This window comes from Pristiophorus japonicus, chromosome 18, assembly GCF_044704955.1.
Source record: "Pristiophorus japonicus isolate sPriJap1 chromosome 18, sPriJap1.hap1, whole genome shotgun sequence".
Taxonomy (NCBI): Eukaryota; Metazoa; Chordata; class Chondrichthyes; family Pristiophoridae; genus Pristiophorus; species Pristiophorus japonicus.
Window position 1 is genome coordinate 88,267,968 of NC_091994.1, and position 22,087 is coordinate 88,290,054.

The 22,087-nt window shown below is 47.8% G+C and overlaps 2 protein-coding genes across 3 annotated transcripts in view; one reads left to right on the top strand and one right to left on the bottom strand.

Moving 5' to 3' along the window:
• Positions 1-6,096, top strand: part of bcl2l16 (BCL2 like 16) — a 60,173-nt gene extending 54,077 nt beyond the window's left edge. Inside the window, exon 2 of one of the 2 annotated variants that reach the window (XR_011587630.1) lies at positions 5,211-5,291. Coding sequence is in view for 1 of the 2 variants with exons in the window: in XM_070860277.1 (XP_070716378.1) it covers positions 5,211-5,342 (132 nt within the window). In the remaining variant the exon portion in view is untranslated. Of the gene's footprint in view, positions 1-5,210 lie in introns of both variants that reach the window. The other variant, XM_070860277.1, reaches the window with a different exon arrangement.
• A 1,106-nt stretch (positions 6,097-7,202) lies between these two features.
• On the bottom strand, positions 7,203-21,556 carry tmem82 (transmembrane protein 82). Its single transcript, XM_070860938.1, has 6 exons — positions 21,475-21,556; positions 21,191-21,263; positions 18,053-18,230; positions 15,852-16,257; positions 9,536-9,723; positions 7,203-8,211 (listed from the first exon to the last, which is right to left on the bottom strand). The coding sequence occupies exons 1-6, from the start codon at positions 21,554-21,556 to the stop codon at positions 8,098-8,100; spliced, it is 1,041 nt and encodes a 346-aa protein (XP_070717039.1). The 3' UTR covers positions 7,203-8,097.
• Between the last annotated feature and the right edge of the window lie 531 nt (positions 21,557-22,087).

Consider the following 22,087-nt stretch of genomic DNA (forward strand, 5'->3'; position numbering starts at 1 on the left):
TTGGGGAAAAGCTCAAGAGACAGCCTTTAACAAGGCCAAAAACCTGCCATGTTCCAACAAGTTACTTGTATTTTATGACCCATGTAAACGTTTAGTATTAGCTTGTGAGGCATCTTCGTACGGGGTCGGTTCTGTGTTACAGCAAGCCAATGGGTCAGGCAAACTGCAACCAGTTGCATATGCATCCAGAAGCTTATCTAAGGCTGAAAGAGCCTACAGTATGGTTGAGAAAGAAACATTAGCATGCGTATACGGGGTTAAGAAAATGCACCAATACCTATTTGGGCTCCGGTTCGAGCTCGAAACCGACCACAAGCCGCTCATTTCGTTGTTCTCAGAAAGCAAAGGTATTAGCACCAATGCTTTGTCCCACATTCAAAGATGGGCACTAACGTTATCTGCGTATGATTATGTAATCCGCCATAGACTAGGCACGGAGAACTGTGCGGATGCCCTCAGTTGGCTACCATTGCCCACCACCGGGGTGAAAATGGCGCAACCCACAGACTTGCTCCTTGTAATGGATGCTTTTGAGAGCGAGGGGTCACCCGTCACAGCTCGCCAGATCAGGATCTGGACTAGCCAGGACCCGGTGCTATCACTAGTAAAAAGCTGTGTCCTCAATAGGAGCTGGTCGGCAGTCCCAGGGGAAATGCAAGACGAAATTAAGCCATTCCACCGACTCAAGGACGAAATGTCCATCCATTCGGACTGCCTCCTATGGGGGAATCGTGTAATTTTGCCAAAAAAAGGCAGGGAAATGTTTATATGCTACCTTCACAGTACCCACCCAGGCATAGTCATGATGAAGGCTATCGCCAGGTCGCACGTTTGGTGGCCTGGCATTGACTTGGAATTGGAGTCATGCGTACACCAATGCAACACTTGCTCACAGTTGAGCAATGCACCAAGGGAGGCCCCACTGAGTCTGTGGCCATGGCCCTTCAAACTGTGGTCAAGGGTCCACGTAGATTTTGCTGGCCCCTTTCTAGAAAAGATGTTCCTAGTAGCAGTGGACGCTTACTCTAAATGGATTGAATGTACAATAATGTCATCATGTACACCCACTGCCACCATTGAAAGCCTCCAGGCCATGTTTTCCACCCATGGTTTGCCCGACGTCCTTGTTAGTGACAATGGACCATGCTTCATCAGCTCAGAATTCAACGAGTTCATGACCCGCAATGGCATCAAGCATGTCAGGTCTGCACCATTTAAGCCCGCATCCAGTGGTCAAGTGGAACAGGCAGACTAAACCATTAAGCAGAGCTTGAAACGCGTGACGGACGGTTCCCTGCAGACCCGGCTATCTTGGATTCTGCTCAGCTACCGCACATGACCCCACTCGCTTACCGGGATTCCCCCTGCAGAATTACTAATGAAGACAGCATTCAAAACCAGGCTCTCCTTAGTCCACCCGGATCACAATGATCACGTTGAAACCCGGCGTCACCAGCATAACATGTACCACAATCGCGCGGCTGTATCACGCGACATTGAAGTTAATGACCCTGTGTTTGTTCTTAGTTATGGTCATGGTCCCAAATGGGTTGCTGGCACTGTGTAAGCCAAGGAGGGGAATAGAGTATTTGTTGTCAAACTTTTGAACGGACAAACGTGCAGAAAGCACTTGGATCAGACCAAACTGTGGTTCATTGACAACCAAGAACAGTTTGAAGAGGACATTACCATCATTGATCCACCCACACACACCCAACCAACAATCGACCTCACAGTCAACCACGAGGATGAACCCACCATGCCCGACAGTCCGATCAGACCAGCCACACCGCAGTGCAGCAATGATCCGACCGACTCACCCATGCCAGGACTTCAACTCAGGCGATCAACCCAGGAACACAGAGCCCCGGATCGCCTCAACGTGTAAATAACTTGTAAATAAGACTTTGGGGGGGGGGGGGAATGATGTTATGTATGTAAACATTACCAATGTGTAAGACTTGCCACCAGGGGGCGCATCTGTGGGAGACCCAAGAGTCACCTGCACACCCTGGGCAAGCAGGTATAAAAGGCAGTCTACCATGCTGCCTCCTCACTCTGGAGTTACAATAAAGAGACCAAGGTCACAACAGTTTGAGCTTAAGATATACAGTCTTGTGGAGTTATTCTAAACGTAACTGTAACCATGACAGTTCCTCATTCATGCCTCCCAAACATGCCTAAAAATAAAATTTGTCACAAAGCAGATAAAAAGTTGATAAAATAATCACAATCTGATTCATCAACTTGACTTCAACAACTATATCCTCTACCAAAAACAGTAAGATCCACCAGCTCCACCCCCACCCCCCGCACCCCGCTTGACTTCTCAACACTCTGGATTCTCGAGTACACCCTTCCCTCATACTCACACCAACAAAAAAACAAATACAAGGTGGGGAAGGATTACCATGCCCAGGAGCCAGTCACTGACAAAAAGGGAAGGTGACGAGGTTAAGAGAAAAGTAAGGACGCGCAGAGGAGAAGAATGGACACCCCTCACTGTAACACTCTCTGACAAACCCCACATCCCTCACTGTAGCACTCTCTGACATACCCCATACCCCTGACTTTAACACTCCCTGATATACTCCATACCCCTCACTGTAACAGTCTCTGACAAACCCCACTTCCCTCACTGTAACACTCTCTGACAAACCCCACATCCCTCACTGTAACACTCTCTGACATACCTCATTCCCCTCACTGTAACACTCCCTGACATACCCCACACCCCTCACTGTAACACTCCCTGACATACCCCAAACCCCTCACTGTAACACTCTCTGATATACTCTACACCCCTCACTGTGACACTCTCTGATATACTCTACACCCCTCACTGTAACACTCCCTGACATACCCCACACCCCTCACTGTAACACTCTGATATACCCCACACCCTTCACTGTAATATTCCCTGATATATCCACACCTCTTCTTATAACACTTGAATATATCCTACACCCTCACTGTAACAGTCTCTGATATATCGCATACCCCTCAATGTAACACTTTCTGATATGTTACACCCTCACTGTAACACTCCGACATATTTCACACCCTTCACTAACACTCCCTGCTATACCCACACACCTCACTGTAACACTCCCTGATATACCCCACCCCTCACTGTAATACATCTTGATATTTCCATCACCTCTCACTGTAACACTCCCTAATATAACCCATTCCCATGACTGTAATATTCTCTTATATATCCCACCATCCTCACTGAAACATTCCATGATATACCCTACACCCTCACTGTAACACTCCCTGATGTACACCACACCTCTCACTGTAACACTCCCTGACATATCCTAGTTTTCTCTCCTACCCTCTTGAAACCACTGGCTCCCTCACTGGGACTCAGTTCCACAAGTGCCATTTGCCCTATGGTCATATGAAAAGTGACAGCCAGGAATAGACCGGCTGACCTATCCAGCTGACCCTACACAGTTGTGATGTCTGTGAATCACAATACGCACATTCCCCACCCACAAGGAGCCATGTTATCTTTTGGAAAAAGGTAAAAAACAGATAAGAACCCAAGCCAACTTGGAGGGAAAACATCGGAAAGTTGCCTCTCCGAACCCCTTAGGCAATCAAAACTAGTCTAGGAGATCACCCTGGTCCTAATTAATGCTTCAATGAAACTACCTCTTGCAATGAGGTGATCTCTGCCCCAGCCAGAAATAGATCTAGCTCTCACTTGAAGGAATTCATTTAGCTAGCCACCTGTTTCATAGGCCCACTATTCTTTGGGAGAGGAACAACCTCCCAATATCTAACCTTATTTTGCCTTACATAACTTGTTTGAGTAACCCCTGTTCCTGCCTATTCAGTTGAAACAACTGGTCTACACAAATACAATTTGGTTCGTTCATCACCTTATAAACCTTGATCAAATGAACTCTAAGTCTATGCTTCTCTAAAATATAGAAACCCAGCTATGAGCCTATCTGGGTAACTAAGATGCTTTAAACCGGGAATTAGTCTAGTGACCTTCCTCTGCACCCTTTCCAAAGCCTCAATATCACCCACCATGTAAGAAGACCAAAACTGGACACAGTATTCTATGAGGCCAAACCAAGGGATTGTACAAAGACAAAATTATATGCTTTGTTTTGTAGTGAATTGTTCTGTAAATGCACCCTAGCATTCTCTGGTACTTCACAGAAGTGGACATTATTCAGATGTCAGTCCTCACACTGAAAGTCACAATATATTTAACTTTCATGCACACTTCTAGCAGGGATTGCTACATGGTGACCAGGAACAGGAACCCTTTCTGATTATTCCCCTCCCTAGCCAGCAGTACTTCTGCCAATTGCTCCCACCCAGCTGAGATCATCTAACTCAACAGAGACTAGCATCGAACGTTGGAACAACTTGGTCTGTTTGGCTCGGAGACAGAAACCTCAGAGCAATTGGGATGACTTGGTGGAGGAGTTAGGGCAAGTGGGAAAAGGCTGTTGCAACCAGGACATAATGCATGTGTTCCAGTTGTGCCCCACATCCAGCTTTTGTGAGCGATGGTCTGAGATGTCCCAAAGACCATAACGGGCCTCAAAATCTCTGCGAATCCAGCTATTTGCACGTGTGACCTGCTCACCAAAGAACGCATTCCCTCTTCCCCACACCATAGGCTGGCTCAACTCCGTTAACTGCAAACAGTTACATTCTTCTCACTGGCGAACTGCCACCTTCCCTACACGAAACAGGTGGGTAAATTTCATATTGTAAGCAAGAGGCATATACCACATTGAATGGGTGATATGTAAACTTTGCCAGGAGCTCAGAGAGAACTGAGGAGTCTAGGCACATATGCAAGGCCCCTCCCCACAACCATCCAAACCCAACCCAACCATCACCAAGTTGGGAGACATCGACCCAATATGCGAAGGGATATTTTACTGTAAGAACCACGGACAAGGTAAGCTGTTAATGCTGAAGGACCCAGATCCCAAAGAAACCAGCTGGATGTTAAAGATCCCAGGCCACTATTTGGAAAGGACAGAGTTTTCTCCTGGTTAACATTCTTCCTGAACCAACAGCATCAAAAACTGATAAACTAGTCATTCATCTCTTTGTTGCTTTTGAGATCTTGCTGTGCACTTTTAAGATGTTTTTGTGACACGTGATAAGGCATTATATAATGCAAATATTTCTTCACATTTCAAACTGCTGTTTTCTTTCTTTTTCAGTCTGGTTTCATAGAGCGCTATGCTGAGAAGGAGAAACCTGAACACACTATAATCCGAGCTTGTTGTGGAGTGCTACTCCTGCTGGGCTCGGTGTCCCTGACTTACTATATTTACAGGAGGAGGTTATGCTGATGGAATTGGCCACACACCCTGTGGGACATTCATCATGGATCAGTTTGGCTCCAGGCCCTGTACAGCACCCCCCAGAGCAGATCAACGTCAGTCGCCATCTACTACCAATTTAACGATTCCTGTCTGTGGTGAGCTCTCCCAGCACGGCACACAAGTACTCCAGCACAACATAGACAGTTCATGGCCCAGACCAAACACATGTGTGATTTGTTCATTGGTTACATTCTCTGCTTGGTCCTGAGAGGCCATGGGTGTCAATGGATAATTTAACATCTGCTTTCAGGATATCCCTTTTACTAGATTGTGGGGTAGTAACTTGAAGTCCCTCCAGGTCTGATAGTTATCTCCACCATTTATTTGTGTACGATTTGACTTGGGGTGAATTCCCACCTGTTCATATACAGAGTGCAATGCTGTTGGGTCTGTAGCAGATTATAAAGAAAAAGAATGTACTCTTGAGAATTTAATATAAAAACAGAAAATGCTGGCGATACACAGCAGGTTTGTCAGCAGCTGAAGGGTTAAGGACAGGTCAGCGTTTCACCGATGGAGGGTCCCATAGAATCAGTAAACTCTGTTTTTCTTTTAGGTACGGACCTGTTATGCTTCTTCAGCATTTTCTGTTCTTATTTCATTGGGGTTGGAGATGTGACTTTGGTCACTTGTGTGTTACTCTGTGTCATACATCACAGGCAGGACTACAGGACACGTAGCAACAGTACATGTCTGTGAATAAATAATGCCTCTTTTTCAACTTCTGTCTTTTCCCAACATTTCTGTACTTTAGCATACTCAGGGGGAGCGGGGAAGCGAAGGAAATGGGGGAAAAAATGACAAATAAAACGAACAAATCAAACTGGAAGCGATCAGCCCCGCCACCCAGTGGACACAAGGCATCATTGCTGGTGATTCCCGCAAGCTCTGATCATTACAAACCCGCAATCGTGGAACACATTTGCTCTCACGTTAGTCCTGACTTCCTGAAAAATCCAGTCAGGAGTTGCCCAACATCAATCTGCAGAACTATTTGATGCAGCGCAGCAAAGACCGAGTGACGGACACAGACTGAGCTCCCACAGAATAAAACAAAAATGACCATTTACACGTCTGCCAAATTCTTGAGATTTTACAATTTTCTCTCTCCAAATGTTCTCCCCTGAAGACACTGACTTGTACGGTACTGGGTTCCAGGGGCACAGCACCACACAACCTCTGCGACCTCCCTCAAGTGAGTAGAATCATAGAAATTTACAGCACAGAAGGAGGCCATTCGGCCCATCGTGTCTGTGCCGGACGACAAAGAGCTACCCAGCCTAAACCCACTTTCCAGCTCTTGGTCCGTAGCCCAGTAGTGGCCATTCTTAATTTGTGAACTTTGACACTGAGCATCCACAGAGTATGTCCTGGCAGCGTCACAACTGTGATTCAAGTCTGCCCTCATCTGACCTCCACACATACTTCCAGCAGGGGTCACTGGATAGTGATCAGGAGTGGGAACCCTGACAGATTTGTCCTCTCTAGATCCAGGCACTGAGGCCAACTTTAGCACCCCTACTGCCACCTCACCTGAGAGCAGAGAGCAGTGCTAAGCCCATCTCCCAGTGGCTCCTCCATTGATGCCAGCATGCTCTGTGTGCTGGGATAATTACACTGAAGATGCAGATTTTTTTCCCGACAATATTTATTGACTGAAACATTTTCAATCAATTTCACACAGAATGTGACAAAAACAAATCGGGGATAGGTCACCAAGAAATGACAGACAGATAGACAGACTTTAAATCATTCACAGGTCCTGCGTAACTGAGTTCACAATAGACTGTGACACACCGACTCAACATTTTTTAATGATTCTGGAATATTTTCCCCATCATTTCCTCGCTGTCGCAATGTCAGATTGTGCACACTGAAAGTTTCCCTGAGCAGCACAAATTATAAACCTGAAAACATTTTCCATCCAATTTTCTCCCTCTCCTGGATGTGCCAACTTTTGCCGGGTTAAGAGTTCCACAGATGCCAGGCACCTTCCAGTATCCCTCCTTGGTGCCACTCTTCACCTGGAGGCAGAATATTTGATTCTGGGGAGGCATCAAAGCCGAGCCCAATCCCGTCCCTCACCCAATATTCACTTCGAGCAGTGATCACTGATCGGCAGTAGGATCTCGGACTAATTTCTTCCCTTCCCTAACTCCAGGATGCTTACTCTAATTTGCAGCACCCCCAGCTCCACCCCAACTGAGATCAGCAATTATGGCACAGACCAGGGAATCAAACCTGGGATCTGCCTGCCTCAGTACCACAGTTTGTGGTGCCGTCAGTCACTGAGCACAGAGGTGGGGGGGGGGTCAACTTTAAACCTTACCTTGAGGAAGAAATGGGAAGCTGCAGAGTCAGTGTGGGGGTGTTCCCTGTCCCCGAGAAACATGGACACAGTTTACTATGAGATATGCCCCCCCCCCAGTGCAATTACCCACATTATTAATTACCTCCCTACCATGATAATGAGCCCATGGTAACCCCAAAATGCACAGATCCCACAATGTTTTAAGTGCCTATTTACAACTACCATCAAACCCTGGTTTTGAGAGAAATGTAGTTTCAGAGTCTGGCTGCCTGCAACTTTTACCCATCCCTCCGAGTCTCTACAGTGTACTAATGGCAAATCAGAAATGAGTTGAAAGCAGTTGGAGCTCAGGACTGCCCAAGCTGCGTCAGGCTGCTGGGTCTGAGTACAGGCTCCGGATCCACTCTCCATTCAGCTGCTGGCTTCTTGGTGATCCAGGGTTCGTGTGTGGGATACTCGCGATCTCCTCTCTACACTTATCTGGGATTGTCTTACTGCCCCCCTGGGATCGACTCCTAAGGAATCCTGTAAAACAGAAAGAGAATTCTGTTCTAAAAACATCATTTATTATTTAAATTTAATGAAGACATAAAATGTCATTCCATCCCCCCCACCCAGCTCCTCCTCTGCTGAAGGTGCTGACTCGTGCTGGGATTCAGTACCTCAGGCACCAGCTGCCCACCAGGAACTCACACAATTCTTAATGGGTAAGCCTGAACATTATTTCCCAGACATTCTTCCTGTTTAATTCAGTAAACAGGTTGGGAAACTTTCAAATACAACGTTTTTCATAGGTAAACCTGGAAAAAACATTTAAGACCAGAGAAGACCATCAGTCCAAATAAATGCATTGAGCTTATAAACATGGAACGAAGTGTGTATGCGCACAGATGAATGTGAACACAAAGTGTGTGGGTGTGTGTAGAGGCAAATGTGAACATGGAGGGAGTGTGTCTCCATATTGAGCTGAGTGTGCAAGCAGTGAATAGTATAGTAGTATAGTATTAGGCAGTCCCTCGTGTCGAGGATGACCCGTTTCCACACCAAAAAAAGATGAGTTCACAGGTGTTTCAATGAGCTACATCTTGAAGGGTGGAAGTTGCCGGTGCATGAATTCTCTTAAAGTAGGATGGCCGTTGCACACCAGCCACCACACGGGCTTGACAGAGCAAGGCCTGGGTCCAGTAGCAAACCCCCTGGGGCCCGACCCCACTGTTGATATATGCTGCGCCGCTCCTGGGCCATGACCCCACCGCTCCTCGCCTCCAATACTGCTGCTCCTGGGCCAGAACCCTCGACTCCAACGCTCCTGGGCACTGAACTCTCACTTCAGCTTGGCCCTGACCTCGTCGTTCCTCTGCTGCTCTCCGCCTCTCCTCCTGCACCTGGCTTCCGACCCCACCGATGGTCCTGCCTACGCTCCAATCGGCGACCTGGATTTTGGTGACGTCAGTGATGTTCCTTCGCAGGTCAGGGGGCGCCGCAGTGAATACTCCACTGGTAAGTGCGCTATTAATGTTTCTATTTTCTTAATTATATTTCGATTTTAGGAAACATACATGAATGTCATTACAGAAATATAGACACAGCATCAACTTTAAAACCATCAAACCAAACAATGGTAGAATTCATTAAAAACAGACATGGAATTATATACAGTGAGGGGGGCCGAGTGTTCACATGGATCTCTGAAACTTGTGTACAGAATCAGCTTTTGGCCACAGTACTTCCTGTCAATCAGCATCTGTGCATCACTGTCTGGAAGGGGTTTTACCTCACTCTAGAGGATGGCCTGATCCAGTCTACTCTGGTATAAAGGTGAGGCAGAGAGACTGCTTGGCTTACTTACCTGTTGTCTGCAGGTCTCCAGCATTGCTCCTGCTCGAATCAGGCACCACATCTCTCCGACCAGTGATAAGAGCACATGGAACACGTCCATCCACCTCCCAACAGTCAGGGTCAAAATCAGCAGCCCCCCGATCCTCACAGCCACCGTCTGGTAGGTACTCTGCTCACTTGGATTCTGCTTCTGCTCCTCTGAAACATGAAAATGAGATCATTTATACCGGCACATAAATGGAAGAGATTTGCACCATCTAACCCGCTTACTATTACAGCTTGCCTTTATGTAGCATCTTTAACACAAAAACATCCCAAGGTGCTTCACAAATCCAGGAATCTAGGGGTACAGATTCACAAATCATTAAAAGTAGCGATGCAAGTTAAGAAAGCCATAAAAAGTGCAAACAATGCTATTTTCTAGAGGAATAGAATTCAAAAGCAGAGAAGTTATGTTAAACTTATAAAGAACCTTGGTTAAACCACACTTCGAGTACTGTCCACACTTCTGGTCTCCATATTACAAAAATGATGTAGAAGTACTGGAGTTAGTGCAAATATGACTTACAAGGATGATCCCAGAACTGAGAGATTATTTTTAAATCAGGAAAGACTGAACAGGCTCGGGCTCATTTCTCTGGAAAAGAGACAGAGAGATGACCTGATCGAGGTCTTTAAAGTTATGAAGGGGTTTGATAGGGTAGACATAGAGTAGATGCTTCCAATTGTCAGGCAGTCCAAAACTAGGGGCCTTAAATATAAGATAGTCACTCATAAATTCAATAAAGAGTTCAGGAGAAACCCAGAGAACGGTGAGAATATGGAACTTGCGACCACAGGGAGTAGTTGAGGCGAATAGCAGTGATGCATTTAAGGAGGCACTAGATAAGTACATGAGGGAGAAAGGAATAGAAGGATATGTTGATAGAGTGAGATAAAGCAAGATGGGAGGAAGCTCGTGAAGTATAAACACTGGCATAGACCCGTTGGGCCGAATGGCCTATTTCTTCTGTGATGTAAAATTCTATGTAATAGAGATAGAGAAAACACATATTGAATCAGGAAGGAAGAGACTGGCACATGAAGGCGAGATCAAAGAGATAGGTTTGAAGAGTTTTAAAAAGCGGAAACATGGGAATGTTTAGGGAGGAGTTCCAAAGAGCAGGACTGAGGCAGCCAATGGTGTGATGAAGGAAGGAAGAAAGGGCACACAGAGGAACTGGACATTCAAGAGATGCATCCCTGGACCTGGTTGAGGACTCGGTCTCATCTTACACCAAGTTCCTGGTTCTTATCATTTCTTTCCAATGGATACAGAGACTCTATGTCCCTTTTGCTGATTAGAATTCATATTACACCTGTCTCTCCCAATTTACAATTATTTTGAAACTGCTGCATTTCCACCTTTCCGCAGAAACAGCAGCGGCCATACAACACTGTACGCAAAAGGGCACGGAGTGCCTTTGGCAAAATAAACAGCGAACAAGATTAATGTCGACAGAATTACCCAGTCGCAGGAGAGAGGAGAAACAGTGAAGCTTTCAGAGTTTACACATTTTGTCCCAAATTTCTCCCTTCCTCTCCTGCGGACACTGACTCCTTCCTGGGATACAGGATCCACAGCTGCTGGCTCCCATCCAGTACCCTGTCCCTCCTTTACAAGTGACCCTACACAACGTGTGTTGGGAGAACATTTTTCCATGGGTACTTTCACAGCTGACTTCATCCTACCCTCACCCCTCATCCACATCTGCACAATTTCCAACAAAGATCACTGGATAGCGATCAGGATCAGAACCTTGGTTGATTTTTTTTTTCTCCTCATTAATGTCGGGATTCCGAAGTCCCAACTACTGCCCTGGTTTAGCTCAGTTAACTCAGCACAGACTCTGTGTAGAACCTGGAGCCTTGCTGGTCTGTGAGTCCCACTCACCCATCACCCGTGGGTTTCCGGTTTGGCAATGCCTCGATGTCTAAGTTCTCATCCTTATTTTCAAATCCCTCCAAGGCCATGCTACTCCCTATCTCTGTAATCTCCTCCAGCCCCACAAACACCCCGAGATGTCTGTGCTCCTCTAATTCTGCCCTCATGAGCATCCCTGATTATAATCGCTCAACGATTGGCGGCCGTGCCTTCTGTTGCCTAGGCCCCAAGCTCTGGAACTCCCTGCCTAAACTTCCCTGTCTCTCTACCTCTCTTTCCTCCTCCAAGACACTCCTTAAAACCTACCTCTGTGACCAAGCTTTTGGTCACCTGCACTAATTTCTACTTATGCGGCTCGGTGTCAAATGTTTTAAATCTCATAATACTCCTGTGAAGTGCCTTGGGACGTTTCACTACATTAAAGGCGCTATATAAATACAAGTTGTTGTTGTACGGCATCGTACCACACTGGATGATACATTTAGCCACTGAGCCAATGAGGAGGGTGGTGGAGGGTGTCATGTATTCAACCAGCATTGTAACCCATGTATAATCTGACCTAAGTTGTACACTGTGAGAACAATGACCACTAGGTGGGAGACACTCCTAACCTGGGCCTTCAGGTACAAAAGGGGAAGCTCCACCCACCTTCATCACTTGGAGTGCTAAGGAATAAAGGACAGGTCACAGACTGACCTTCTCTCAAGCATGGGCCTCGTGTGCATTTATACTGTATAGTAAGGACCTATCAATGGCGACGAGAAACTGGGATTTAAACCACGCGAGCATGGCCACTAGCAGAACAGACAAGAGGTACTGTGTTAAGGAATGGTTAGGACAGAGATTCAACATTGTTAAAGCAGCACATAGTTCTCCAGGCAGACAAGGGCAATCGGGCATGCCCCAACATGTAGTCGAACCCAGAGGGGGAGTTTGACAGAGACAATGGCAAGCTGAACGGCGATTCACGCCATTGCAAGGAACAATGCGGCCAGTAATGGGGCCATCAACACCTGTTAATGGTGCACTCAAGGACAATAACAGGGGCAGTCAGGGACGATCGACTGGCAAGGGATCTTTTGCTTCCAACAACAGCTCATGTTGGAGGCGTGGAGGCACACACTCAGCCGGAGTTTGCAGAGATGAGCAAAATACCTGCAGAAATTGCAGAAATGAACGCTGGGGGAAATCGCTGGAAGCTGAAGTTCAGCGAGTTCATGTGGACCATGTATACAGTTCATACACCAGGACGCCACCGATAATGATGAAAGTGCTCCTCAATGGCATCCCAGTATCAATGGAGCTAGACACGGGGGCCAGCCAGTCTCTGATGGGTATCAAACAGTTCGAAAAGTTGTGGGCATCCAAGGCCAGGATGCCAAAATTATCGCCGATTGACGCACAGCTACGGACTTACACAAAGCAGATCATTCCGGTGCTAGGCAGCGCCACGGTAGTCGTGACCCACAAAGATTCGGAGAGCAGGTTGCCACTCTGGATTGTCCCAGGGGACGGTCCCACATTACTGGAGAGGAGTTGGCTTGCTGTCATGAACTGAAAATGGGGCGATGTCAATGCAATTTCCTCTGTGGAGCGGGTATCATGCTCACAGATCCTGAACAAATTTAACTCACTATTTCAACCCGGCATCGGCACTTTCATGGGGGCCAAGGTAGTGATTCACATAAACCCGGACACCAGACCAGTACACCACAAGGCCAGAGCGGTGCCGTACGTGATGCGGGAAAAGATAGAAGGCGAATTGGACCGCCTGTTGAGGGAAGGCATCATTTCGCCAGTCGAATTCAGTGACTGGGCGAGCCCGATTGTGCAGGCGGATGGGTCGGTCAGGATACGTGGCGATTACAAGGCCACCATCAATCGGGTGTCACTCCAAGACCAGTACCCGCTACCGAGAGTGGAGGACCTCTTTGTGACACTATCCAGTGGCAAACTTTTTTCAAAATTGGACCTGACCTCAGCTTACATGACCCAGGAGCTGGCGAGTGAGTCGAAGAAGCTGACCACCATCATGACACACAAGGGGTTGTTTGAGTACAACAGATGTCCGTTCAGGATTCGCTCGGCCGCCGCGATCTTCCAATGAAATATGGAAAGCCTCCTCAAATCGATTCCAGGGACGGTGGTTTTTCAGGACGACATCCTCATCACGGGTTACGATACTGAAGAACACCTCCACAACCTGGAGGAGGTGCTACGCAGACTGGACCGGGTAGGGCTGCGACTGAAAAAGGTGAATTGCGTCTTCCTAGCTCCAGAGATAGAATTCCTGGGGATGAGGGTAGCAGCAGACGGGATCAGCCCTACTGCGTCCAAGACGGAAGCGATCCATAGAGCACCCAGACCCCGTAACTCGACGGAGTTGCGTTCGTTCCTGGGGCTCCTGAACTATTTTGGTAACTTTCTTCCCAAATTGAGCAAGCTGCTAGAGCCGCTACACGTGCTCCTACGCAAAGGTCGCAAATGGGTCTGGGGGGACAGCCAGGAAAGGGCTTTTAATAGAGCACACAATTTGTTATATTCCAATACTCTGTTAACACTATACGACCCATGTAAGAAACTTGTTTAAAAAGTGCGATGCGTCATCTTATGGTGTCGGGTGTGTGTTGCAACATGTCAATGTCAAGGGTCAGTTACAGCCGGTAGCTTGTGCCTCCAGGAGTCTGTCCCAGGCAGAAAGGGGTTACGGAATGGTAGAAAAGGAGGCGCTCGCATGTGTATATGCGGTAAAGAAAATGCACCAGTACCTGTTTGGCAGGAAATTTGAGCTGGAGACAGATCACAAACCCCTAACGTCCCTTTTGGCCAACAACAAGGCCATAAATGCAAACGCATCGGCCCGCATACAGAGGTGGCCACTCACGTTCGCCGCCTATGACTATACAATTTGGCACAGACCGGGCACCGAAAACTGCGCCGATGCACTTAGCAGGCTCCCACTAGCCATCACTGAAGGGGCTACCGAGCATGCTGCTGAGATGGTCATGGCTGTTGAAGCTTTCGGAAGCGAAGGCTCACCCGAGACAGCCCATCAGATTACAGTCTGGACAAATAGAGACCCGCTACTGTATATAGTCAAGAAATGTGTCCTGAATGGGGACTGGGCAGCCACGTACAAGGCATGCCCTGAGGAATTTAAACCATTTCACAGGCGCAGGGATGAACTCTCAATTCAGGCCGATTGCCTACTGTGGGGAAACCGCGTAGTCATGCCCCAGATGGGCAGAGAGGTGTTCATCAGAGAACTCCACAATGAGCACCCGGGCATTGTCATGATGAAGGCAATTGCCAGGTCACACGTTTGGTGGCCAGGGATAGACACAGATCTGGAACTTTGTGTTCGCAGGTGCAACACGTGTGCCCAGCTGGGCAATGCGCCCAGGAAAGCCCCCCTTAGCCCCTGGCCATGGCCCGCCAAGCCTTGGTCATGCATCCATGTGGACTACGCAGGTCCTTTCATGGGAAAAATGTTTTTGGTTGTAGTAGACGCCTACTCCAAATGGATCGAGTGTGACATTTTAAATTCAAGCACATCCTCTGCCACGGTAGAAAGTCTACGGGCAATGTTTGCCGCCCACGGTCTACCGGACGTCTTGGTCAGCGACAATGGCCTGTGCTTCACAAGCACTGAATTCCAGGACTTCATGGTAGGCAATGGAATTAACCATGTCAGAACGGCACCATTCAAGCCGGCCTCAAACGGCCAGGAGCAGTGCAGATAATCAAACAGGGGATGCTCAGAATCCAAGGGGGTTCCCTACAAAGACGCTTATCATGCCTCCTGTTGGCCTATAGATCCCGACCACACTCGCTCACAGGGGTTCCATCCGCAGAGTTGCTAATGAAAAGGACGCTCAAAACCAGGTTATCTCTTATACACCCAACCATGAAAGAAACTGTCGAGCGCAGGCACCAGCCACAATATGACTAACATGACAGGAATACGAGGGCGCGATGTATTGATGTAAATTATCCTGTTTTTGTCCTCAACTACGCTGCAGGGCCCAAATGGCTCGCAGGCACTGTGATTGCCAAAGAGGGAAATAGGATTCTGGTAGTTAAACTTGCCAATTGTCAAATCTGCCGCAAACACGTGGATCAAACCCCATAGAAGAAGTAGAGGAAAAACACGATGTAGAGTTCACTCCACCACAGGTGACCGAATACCGGAACCAAAGGGAGGAGAGCCCAATCACTGTGGGCAGTCTGGATAGACCTGAGGCACCGCAAACAGCAGACACTCAGGCCAGTGCCCAACAACCGGAGCCCCAACTCAGGCGCTCTTCAAGGGAGGGGATGACCTTGGCTTTTCCCTTTCACTGCAGAGCTATCAGATATGGTGGATTACTCTGTCCTGTGTCACAACACAGTCATATCTCACCTTGCATGTAAATCACTAGCAGGGTGTAGCAGATGGTCAAGGGCGTCCAGAATCTTATTGCCTCCGAGGTGGTGATGAAGTCTCTGTTGATGAGGAAGAAGGCAGCCACATCCGCCACGAGGAACACAATCTTCAAGGCATTGCACAGCAGCTTAGGGATCCGGTGCCAGGTGGTCAGGAGGAGGATGCACACCCCACAGTAACGCTCCTTACTGTGTAATTCATACATCGTGCTGACGTGCTTTGCCAGTTTCCAAATGTACCACATGATGAGGCCAGCGAGACCTGTGCTCAGCACCAAGCTTAATGTCGAGTGAGGAGCCCCCTCGTTCAGGTAGCTCAGGCTGGCTGTCATGCCACATCCCAGAGAGAACTGGCACAGTAGGAAGATCTGTAGGGAGGTTCCCTAAAAACCAGTTAGAAAGTTCAGTCTTAATCCTCCTCACATCTACCAATCAGATGGACAAACAGCAAATTCACTTTACACAATTATACAACAGTTGCCTGTCACTCTGTGCTCCAATAACTGCTTGTCGTTCTGTACCCTGATAAGTGCTAGTTGCTCTGTGCCCCAATGAGTGCTAGTTGCTCTGTGCCCCCTTAGCTACTCACAGACCTGTACCCATTTCCCAGCTCGTGCCTCTGTGCCCTCTTAGCTACTAGCAATTAACTGCCTCCAGTGTTCCAGATTTAAGGTTTCTATACTGATCATTTATCTCCGTGAAGGCTCCCCTCAGTTGCCCCCTCTCAGGGTCTTCAAAGCCCATCTTTCTCGGCTCTTTCCTCACAGTGCAGGCCTCAGATTATACTCTGGAAACTTTTACCTCCACCATCTCCCAGGTCTTGACTGTCTAGGTGTCCAGCAAGATCCCAGGTTTGATGACTGCTCCGCACTGCACAGCTGGGGCAACAGCAGGGGCTACAACTGATCTAAGCACCTCTGGGATTGATTGGCATTCAGTGACTCCTGCAGGAAATGGGCACATGTGTCGACCAGGGGTGGGGAAAGAACGGCTCAGCTGCAATACCCCCCTTCGATGAGGGAAGGGCTCACCGAGACACACAGTCTGGGGCTCACACGTTATGAATAGTCACTTGACCGAGGTATGGGATGGCGACGAATGCCTGGGGAACCGTACCACAGCAGAGAAAAATTGCAGATGGCAAAAGAAAATCTGATAAAGAATCCGAGCAAGTGTGGGCTTCACATGGGTGAAAATTCTGCCGACTGAAGTGAAACTACGCCAGCGAGAGAGGGAATTTGCATCTGGCAGGCTGGTCAATGCCAGCAGCTCCATTCAAGATGAAACGCCTCAGACCTCCTGCAAGATCCTCTGCTAAGCGGCCCTCTCCAAGACCAGTAAGTCACCCAACTGAGGCACGTGGGGCAGAGTAACAACCACCATCCCCCTAGCCCGGAATTCACCACATGCTCTTATCTCCCATTCCAGAGTAGGAATCTCCCGCATTTGCACCACTATCACTTTGCCTGCTTACATAAGAACATAAGAAATAGCAGGAGTAGGCCATTGGCCCCTCAAGCCTGCTCCGCTATTCAATAAGATCGTGGCTGATCTGATCATGGACTCAGCTACACTTCCCTGCCTGCTCCCCATAACCCTTTACTTCCTTATCGCTCAAAAATCTGTCTATCACCGCCTTAAATATATTCAATGACCCAGCCTCCACAGCTCTCTGGGACAGAGAATTCCATAGATTTACAACCCTCATAGAAGAAATTTCTCCTCATCTCAGTTTTAAATGGGTGGCCCCTTATTCTAAGACTATGTCCCCTAGTTTTAGTTTCCCCTATGAGTGGAAATATTCTCTCCACATCCACCTTGTCAAGCCTCCTCATTATCTTATAAGTTTCAATAAGATCACCTTCTTCTGAACTCCAATGAGTAGAGGCCCAACCTACTCAACCTATCTTCATAAGTCAACCCCCTCATCTCCGGAATCAACCTAGTGAACAGCCTCCAATGCAAGTATATCCTTCCTTAAATACGCAGTACTCCAGGTGTGGCCTCACCAATACCCTGTACAGTTATAGCAGGACTTCTCTGTTTTTATACTCTATCCCCCTTACCGAATGTGACCTTCAAACCCTGTCTATCTGGATGGGCAGGGTTCTGTATGGATCTCATTTGCTGACACTGTGCGTCATTCTGTCAAAAGTAATAAGGACCATTGAAACTTACGTGATTGTTGGAAAGCAACGTGGAAATTGTTCGAAGTGAGAATTCCAACACCACCAGAGAGGACACTCTCGATCCCACGATGGAGAATAGGATGGTCAGGATGCATAAGTGCAGAGAATCCACAAATTGGCGCTGGGAGTGCAATTTGGCAGCTTCAGCCCCAACTCGGGCAGGATCACTGAAACAAGAAGATTGTGGGCTTTCCTCATCATTGACTCAGATTCTTCATTTTTCTCCAACTTTCCTTGTATCCTCTAGTGAGGCGGAGAGGCTTAGAGAGGGAATTCCAGTACTTTGGGTCAACAGTTGAAGACACGGCCACCAATGGTGGGGCAAAGGAAGTCGGAAATGCACAAGTGGCCAGAATTGGAGGCAAACAGAGTTGAAATGGGGTTGGAGTTTGAATTCCTCAGTCTGTGGATATTGTTACTGGATGGATTTGGAAAGGTGAAACAATCTCTCTTCATTTGAATACACTAGGTATAGTTAGATCCTGTTCTCAGCAAACAGAAAGGGAAATTACTGCATTCCCTTATCACATGATGGGGGGGATTGTAACATGTAGTGCATGGGATTGGGTGCAGGTAGGGGGGTTAAATTGTATAAAATTCTGAGTGAATCAGGAAGCCGGCTCGAACCTGCCAATTACCGGGTTTTACTGAGGCGGGCAGCCAATCCACTCCTATGTTGGCATTTTTAATATTTAATGAGGCTAAAAGCCTCTGATTTAACCTGCTCTGAGGGTGTGGGGTGAGTGTTACAGTGAGGGGTGTGGGGTATATCAGAGAGTGTTACAGTGAGGGGTGCGGGGTATATCAGAGAATGTTACAGTGAGGGGTGTAGCGTATATTAAAGAGTGTTACAGTGAGGGATGTGGGGTATAGCATAGTGTTACATTGAGAGGTGTGGGGTATATCAGAGAGAGTTATAGCGAAGGGTGTGGGGTATAGCAGTGTTAATTGAGGGGTGTGGGGTATATCTGAGAGAGTTACAATGAGGGGTGTGGGGTATATCAGAGATTGTTACAGTGAGGGATGAGGGTTCATGATTGTATCAGAATGTTACAGGTAGGATGTAGGGTATATTAGAGAGTGTTGCAGTGAGGGTTGTGGGTATATCAGAAAGTGTTACAGTGAGGGGTGTGGAGTATATCAGTTAAAGTGAGGGGTGTGGGATATATCAGAGAATGTTACAGAGGGGTGTTGGGTGTATCAGTGAGAGTTACAGTGAGGGATGTGGGATGTATCAGGGAGTGTTACATTGAGGGGTGTGGGGATATCAGAGAGAGTTACAGCGAGGAGTGAGGGGTGTAGGAGAGCGTTACAGAGAGGGGTGAGGGGTGTAGGAGAGTGTTACAGCAAGGGGTATAGCATAGTATTACGTTGAGGGTTGAGGGTGTGGGGTATATCAGAGAGTTACAGTGAAGGGTGTGTGGTATAGCATAGTGTTACATTGAAGGGTGTGGGGTGTATCCGAGAGAGTTACAATGAGTGGTGTGGGCTACATCAGCGAGTGTTATAGTGAAGATGTGGGGTATAGCATAGTGTTACATTGAGGGGTATGGTGCATATCAGAGAGAGTGACAGTGAAGGGTATGGGTTTATCAGAGACTGTTACAGTGAGGGATGTGGGGTGTATCAGAGTGTTTCAGATAGGGTGTGGGGTATATCAGAGAGTGTTACAATGAGCGGTGTAGGGTATATCAGAAAATGTTACAGTGAGGGGTGTGGCCTATAGCAGAGAGTGTTACAATGAGCGGTGTGGGGTATATCAGACGGTTACAGTGAGGGAAGGGTGGCATATCTAGGAATGTTATATTCCTAGAGGGTGTAGGGTGCATTAAAGAACGTTAGAGTGAGATGTGTGTAGTACCCGATCTCCGAGTGCCACAAGATAATTATTGGGGAGGAACACCAGTAATTCAGAGACACCCTGAGTGATCAATGTGGGGAATGTCAGAGTGGTACAATGAGGTATATCAGAGTGTTGCCCCACACACCTCACAGTAAAAGTCTGATAGATCTCATTGTAACACTTTCTGGCATACCCCACACAACTCAAAGTATGTCAGAAAGTGTAACAATGAGTTATATCATTGTGTTACATTGAGGGGTGTGGGGTATGTCAGAGAGTATTACAATGAGAGCTTATCAGGGATTGTGAGGTATATTGCGAAGGGTTATAGCAAGGGTGTGAGTGTATTAAAGAGTGTTACAGCCAGGGTTATAGTGTTTTAACAGCTATATTAACATAGGAAACATTCCCATAAGATATTGTTTAAATGTTGGCACAGCATTTGTTGCCAAAATAACGGCGATTATGAAGGCATGGCAGTTATTCATGTGTACAGCATCCAGCAACTTGTGGCGAGGAAGAGATGCTCCATGAATTGCGATACGCCACAAGATGCTGATCGATTTGCGCTGTTCCGCCATCAGCCTTGTGTGAGCAGCAGCTCGCCTGCAAACTCCCCGGGATTTTTTTAGAACTTGCTAGATTTGCACATTAAACTCTAATTAAACTCGCTGCAAAAAGTTAGAGCTGGTATTAACTATTTAAAGTGTCCTTTTAACAACGGGTTAATGTAATGTCAAACTACCTCTCCGGCTCAGAAAGGGAACTATTTAAACTGGTGCCAGGTATCAGCTCGCACTTCCAGCAACTTACAGGGCAAAACATTATTGAGCTGAGTCAAACTAACGGGGCATGCCACGAGATACCCAGCTCCAGCAAAATCTGGCCCATAGATACCTTACAGCACATCGGTCTATGCCCCCCCATGAACACCATCCTGTGCCCCCCCCATGAACACCATCCTGTGCCCCCCCCATGAACACCATCCTGTGCCCCCCCCCATGAACACCATCCTGTGCCCCCCCCATGAACACCATCCTGTGCCCCCCCCCATGAACACCATCCTGTGCCCCCCCCCATGAAGACCATTCTGTGCACCCCCCCCCCCCCCCATGAACACCATCCTGTGCCCCCCCATGAAACCACCACAAGAACATGAGGGATTGGACACCACCCCACCAGGAGGCGGCACACACACCAATGATTGGATAAAAACCTATAGAGTCCCCAGGGAAAACCTAACAAAATATGGAGATGAGCTCAGGAGATTAAACAAAAACTTACTTCAAATACTGGATGTGGAGGTGGATCCGTAGCAAATGATTGAGAATGGAGACAGCACAAGCCGCGGTCACACCTGAGGGGAGAAAGAGAACAATGTTTAAAACCAGCCCGGGCTCCCCCGCACCGCCTCCCCCAGCCCGGGCTCCCCCGCACCGCCTCTCCCAGCCCGGGCTCCCTCAACCCGCCTCTCCCAGCCCAGGCTCCCCCGCACCGCCTCCCCCAGCCCAGGCTCCCTCAACCCGCCTCTCCCAGCCCGGGCTCCCCCGCACCCCGGGCTCCCTCACCCTGCAGCAGGCTGTCGATGGGATTCGAACTCAGGGAAATCCACCCAAAGTTTGGGAGGAACCTTCGGAAAAAGCCCCACATTTCCCGGCTCAGTCCCGTTCTGTTAATCTTGGTTTCAGGATCAAAGTCTGACCCGTGTCAGACTTGCCCTGAATGGTTAATCCAGCTCCGCCCGGCGGTAGCTCCAGAGAAATGTTGGAGCCAGACATTGAACCCCGCAAATATCCCCCAAAATCTGTAACCCCAACCCGCAAGTAACTGCAAAACGCCTCACAAGCCTGCAACGAGCACTAAACCACAAATAACCCAGCAACTACCACTCAAACTTGAAAGTATTCCCAGACATTGCAAATACACACTAAGCAGTGCAAATAATTTCTTAATCCTGTAAATAACCACTAACTCACAAATACTCCCAAACACTGCTCATATCCCTACCTTTGTTAATATCCCCAACATCCACCAGTATCTTCTAAATGCATTAATACATCCAAGCCCTGCTAATATTGCCCAACAACCCCAGCCATCATTACCTCAAACTGATCCCATCCAACTGTCCACAAATTCCCATTCATACCAATAAACCACCCCAACTCCCAACGTCACCCACAA

Bases quoted from the DNA above. Each gene is read 5' to 3' on its own strand.
- tmem82 (XM_070860938.1), bottom strand. From the start codon at position 21,556: ATGTGGGGCTTTTTCCGAAGGTTCCTCCCAAACTTTGGGTGGATTTCC. The intron at 18,231-21,190 runs GTAAGTTTTTGT...TTCTTGTTTCAG, and splicing joins CTCCACATCCAGTATTTGAA to TGATCCTGCCCGAGTTGGGG. The intron at 8,212-9,535 runs GTAAGTAAGCCA...TCTGTTTTACAG, and splicing joins TGGAGACCTGCAGACAACAG to GATTCCTTAGGAGTCGATCC.